Below are 3,184 nucleotides of genomic sequence, written 5' to 3'. Positions count from 1 at the left end.
GAACTTTGAAATAAACTTTTATTTCACAATACATATCTGATGTGAAATACACAAATTATACATCTTTTAAAATAATTGAATAAATAATAATACTTTTATTAATACTTAAATCCCTCTTTATATATTCTTTTGTAAATAACATTTTACTGACAAAGACAACTCTACTGTCTATCACATGTAATTTAATGCTGTCTTTTTTCTAAAATGAACAAAATGGTTTGTAATTACTCACAACACCAATTATTATGCATATACTGTTCTAATAGACTTACAAAATGACATCACAGTATAACAATAGCCAATTTCTTGCAAAAAAGGAAATATACTGGCATTCTAAAACAATGCAATTGTATTACTGACTTGTCATACATCAAATGATAGTCATCCACAAGTACATCATGCAGTGTTTGCATGCAATATAAATTTAATTGAACACAGAGCTTCTGTATAATCTCCACAGACATTTAAAGGTGTTTCTTTATGAAGTTGATGAGTCCATTAGTAGAAGAGTCATGGGAGGACACAGGGTTCTTGTCTTGCAGTTCTGGTTCAATGGCCTTTGCAAGCTGCTTTCCCAATTCCACCCTAGAGGAAGAAAAATTACGAAACTAAGACAACTGAAATACAAGTTGTTTTTAGACTCAAAGTTTGGCTCTTTCCACATACACATCATCAAGTTTTTAGGCTTCATTCAATTTCAATTCTTCAACCATGATTGTAAAAAAAAATAATCTGGATTGTATGGGAACTAATTTCTAAGTGTATAAAAACACAAATAATACAAAATGTCAATTAGGCTGACAGACAATAAGAACATTTAACCAGATATGGCTATAATATATGTTTAACTAAATACACAAAATACACTGGTCTTGCACTTATCTTGACTTTTGATACAAAAATCCAAAAATCTTTTTACTTTAAAGCAAGGGCATAAGCAACTTCTGAAATAAGTAATTTATGGTAATGATAACTTTAAAACTTAATAAACACTTACCCCCACTGATCAAAAGAGTTGATGTCCCAAATAACACCCTGGGTAAAGATTTTCATCTCATACATAACGATCAATGCCCCAAGGGTGAATGGAGTCACCTTCTCAACCATAATGGAATTGGTTGGCTTGTTGCCCTTGAACACCTTGTGAGGAAGAATATGTTCCAATTTGTCAGCAGGCATGTTGGCCTTCTCCAGTTCTGCTCTGGCTTCTTCAGTAGTCTTTCCTTTCATGAGCGCTTCTGTTTGAGCAAGGAAGTTTGCCAGCAACAGCTGAAACATTAAAATTAACATTTTAATCCTTGGAAACAAAGACACACATTGACTCAAACACGGACACAGACAAAAAAAAGTTATGTCCATTAAGAGCATTTGCTTTGAAATACACTACATCTTCTGTATTCTTTCACTTAAGATTTAAGATTTTCATCTTAAGCTTTATTATGTTTAGAACTATTTGAAAGTTCACTGTAAAACTAGTTCTGCATCTGTTATTAGTGTTCTTTATTCAAAACAAAAATTATTTTAAATTCCTCTCACCGACATTATGCTACAAACTGTTACATGTATACAAGATCAGTAAGTCTAGGTCCTTACCTTGTGATGCAAATTGTCAGCAATGGGATTGTGAGACTTTGCAGGAGCAATGAAATCAGCGGGTATTAGGCGTGTGCCTTGATGGATCAACTGATAAAATGCATGTTGTCCATTTGTACCAGGCTCTCCCCACACAATAGGCCCAGTATTGTATTCCACTTGACGTCCGCTGCGAGTCACATACCTATAAACAGAAGATCCAATTTTTAACATCTCTCCACTATTAAAGAACTGACGTACATCAGTTCCACTATCAATATAAAATGAAAATATCTATAAATAATTCCCAAGTGCCTTACTTTCCGTTGGATTCCATATCACCCTGCTGGAAATAGGCAGCAAACCTATGCAGGTACTGGTCATATGGCAACAAAGCATGAGTTTCAGCACCATAAAAATTATGGTACCATACACCAAGAAGTGCAAGTAATACAGGAATCTGAAAAATGAGAAAATAAAGGTGTGATGTTAGCATTCTAAATCATGAGGTTTGTTATCACAAATACATTTTGGAATTCCAACAATAATTTTTTTATTTAACTTAAAGAAAAGAACATCATAACAGAATAGACATCTGATACCATTATCAACTAATTACTCCCAATTACAGGCCAATGATTAAAGACTTGATAATGCATTCAGTAAATACTTACGTTCTTCTCCAGAGGGGCAGTCTTGAAATGATTGTCCATAAAATGAGCACCAGCCAACAGCTTTTCAAAGTTGTCAAATCCAATGTGGACGGCAATGGACATTCCAATAGCAGACCACAGAGAGTACCGGCCACCAACCCAATCCCAGAATTCAAACATATTTGCTTCATCAATGCCGAAATCCTTCACTTTTGGACCATTGGTTGACAGTGCAATGAAGTGCTTGGCCACAGCTGAGGGCTAAAGACATAATATTAATTACAAATAGTTGCATCATTCACTCAAATATACAACTGTCAATATTTAAAAAAGATGAATAAACAAGTCAATAAAAATATCCTGAAAAAGCAACTAAAAAATAAAGGTGTGATGTTAGCATTCTAAATCAATTGCATTTGAACACAGGAAATAAGCTTACATCTTTTGCAGCATCAAGGAACCATTTCTTGGCTGAAGTTGCATTAGTGATGGTCTCCTGTGTTGTAAAAGTCTTGGAGGCAATGATGAAGAGGGTGGTCTCAGCATTCAATAACTGCAAAATAAAAGAGCCATGTAATTTCAATAAAGAAAAATGATAATCCATTAGAGCATGGACACATTCACCATAGACTACGTCCCCAAATCCACATGTAAAATTTATTCAACAATCTAAGTTCCTGTGACTGCGTGTGCCCTTCAGGCACAGGGTGGACTGATTAGGATTCTGCCCCCCAACACCCTCCAGGAAACACTTTCTTCACTTTGGCATGCATAGTAAGACAGAACAAACTTGGGAGCCCTGAGTGGACTTAGTAAGAAGCACTTTCCATGATTCTTTTCCTTTATTTGTGTTACCATTCAAGTCTGCAGATTATTTCTTGTACTGACAACTACAAATTTTAGTCCTCTACAAGAATATAATCTTCATATTGCCCTGCCTTAGTGTCTCCATACCATAA

General features: G+C 34.9%; 1 protein-coding gene across 1 annotated transcript in view; it reads right to left on the bottom strand.

Moving 5' to 3' along the window:
- Positions 1 to 3,184, bottom strand: part of LOC125037818 (glucose-6-phosphate isomerase-like) — a 5,749-nt gene continuing 2,565 nt past the window's right edge. The window contains exons 5-10 of the mRNA XM_047631057.1: positions 2,665 to 2,778; positions 2,247 to 2,486; positions 1,893 to 2,032; positions 1,594 to 1,777; positions 998 to 1,269; positions 1 to 585 (exon numbers count right to left, since the gene is read on the bottom strand). Of these exons, the coding sequence (XP_047487013.1) occupies positions 465 to 585; positions 998 to 1,269; positions 1,594 to 1,777; positions 1,893 to 2,032; positions 2,247 to 2,486; positions 2,665 to 2,778 (1,071 nt within the window). The 3' untranslated portion in view covers positions 1 to 464. The remainder of the gene's footprint in view (positions 586 to 997; positions 1,270 to 1,593; positions 1,778 to 1,892; positions 2,033 to 2,246; positions 2,487 to 2,664; positions 2,779 to 3,184) is intronic.

The sequence above is a fragment of the Penaeus chinensis genome, chromosome 24 (assembly GCF_019202785.1).
Source record: "Penaeus chinensis breed Huanghai No. 1 chromosome 24, ASM1920278v2, whole genome shotgun sequence".
Classification (NCBI taxonomy): Eukaryota; Metazoa; Arthropoda; class Malacostraca; order Decapoda; family Penaeidae; genus Penaeus; species Penaeus chinensis.
The sequence above is the reverse complement of the archived record's forward strand: the minus strand, read 5'-3'. Positions and strand labels throughout refer to the sequence as shown.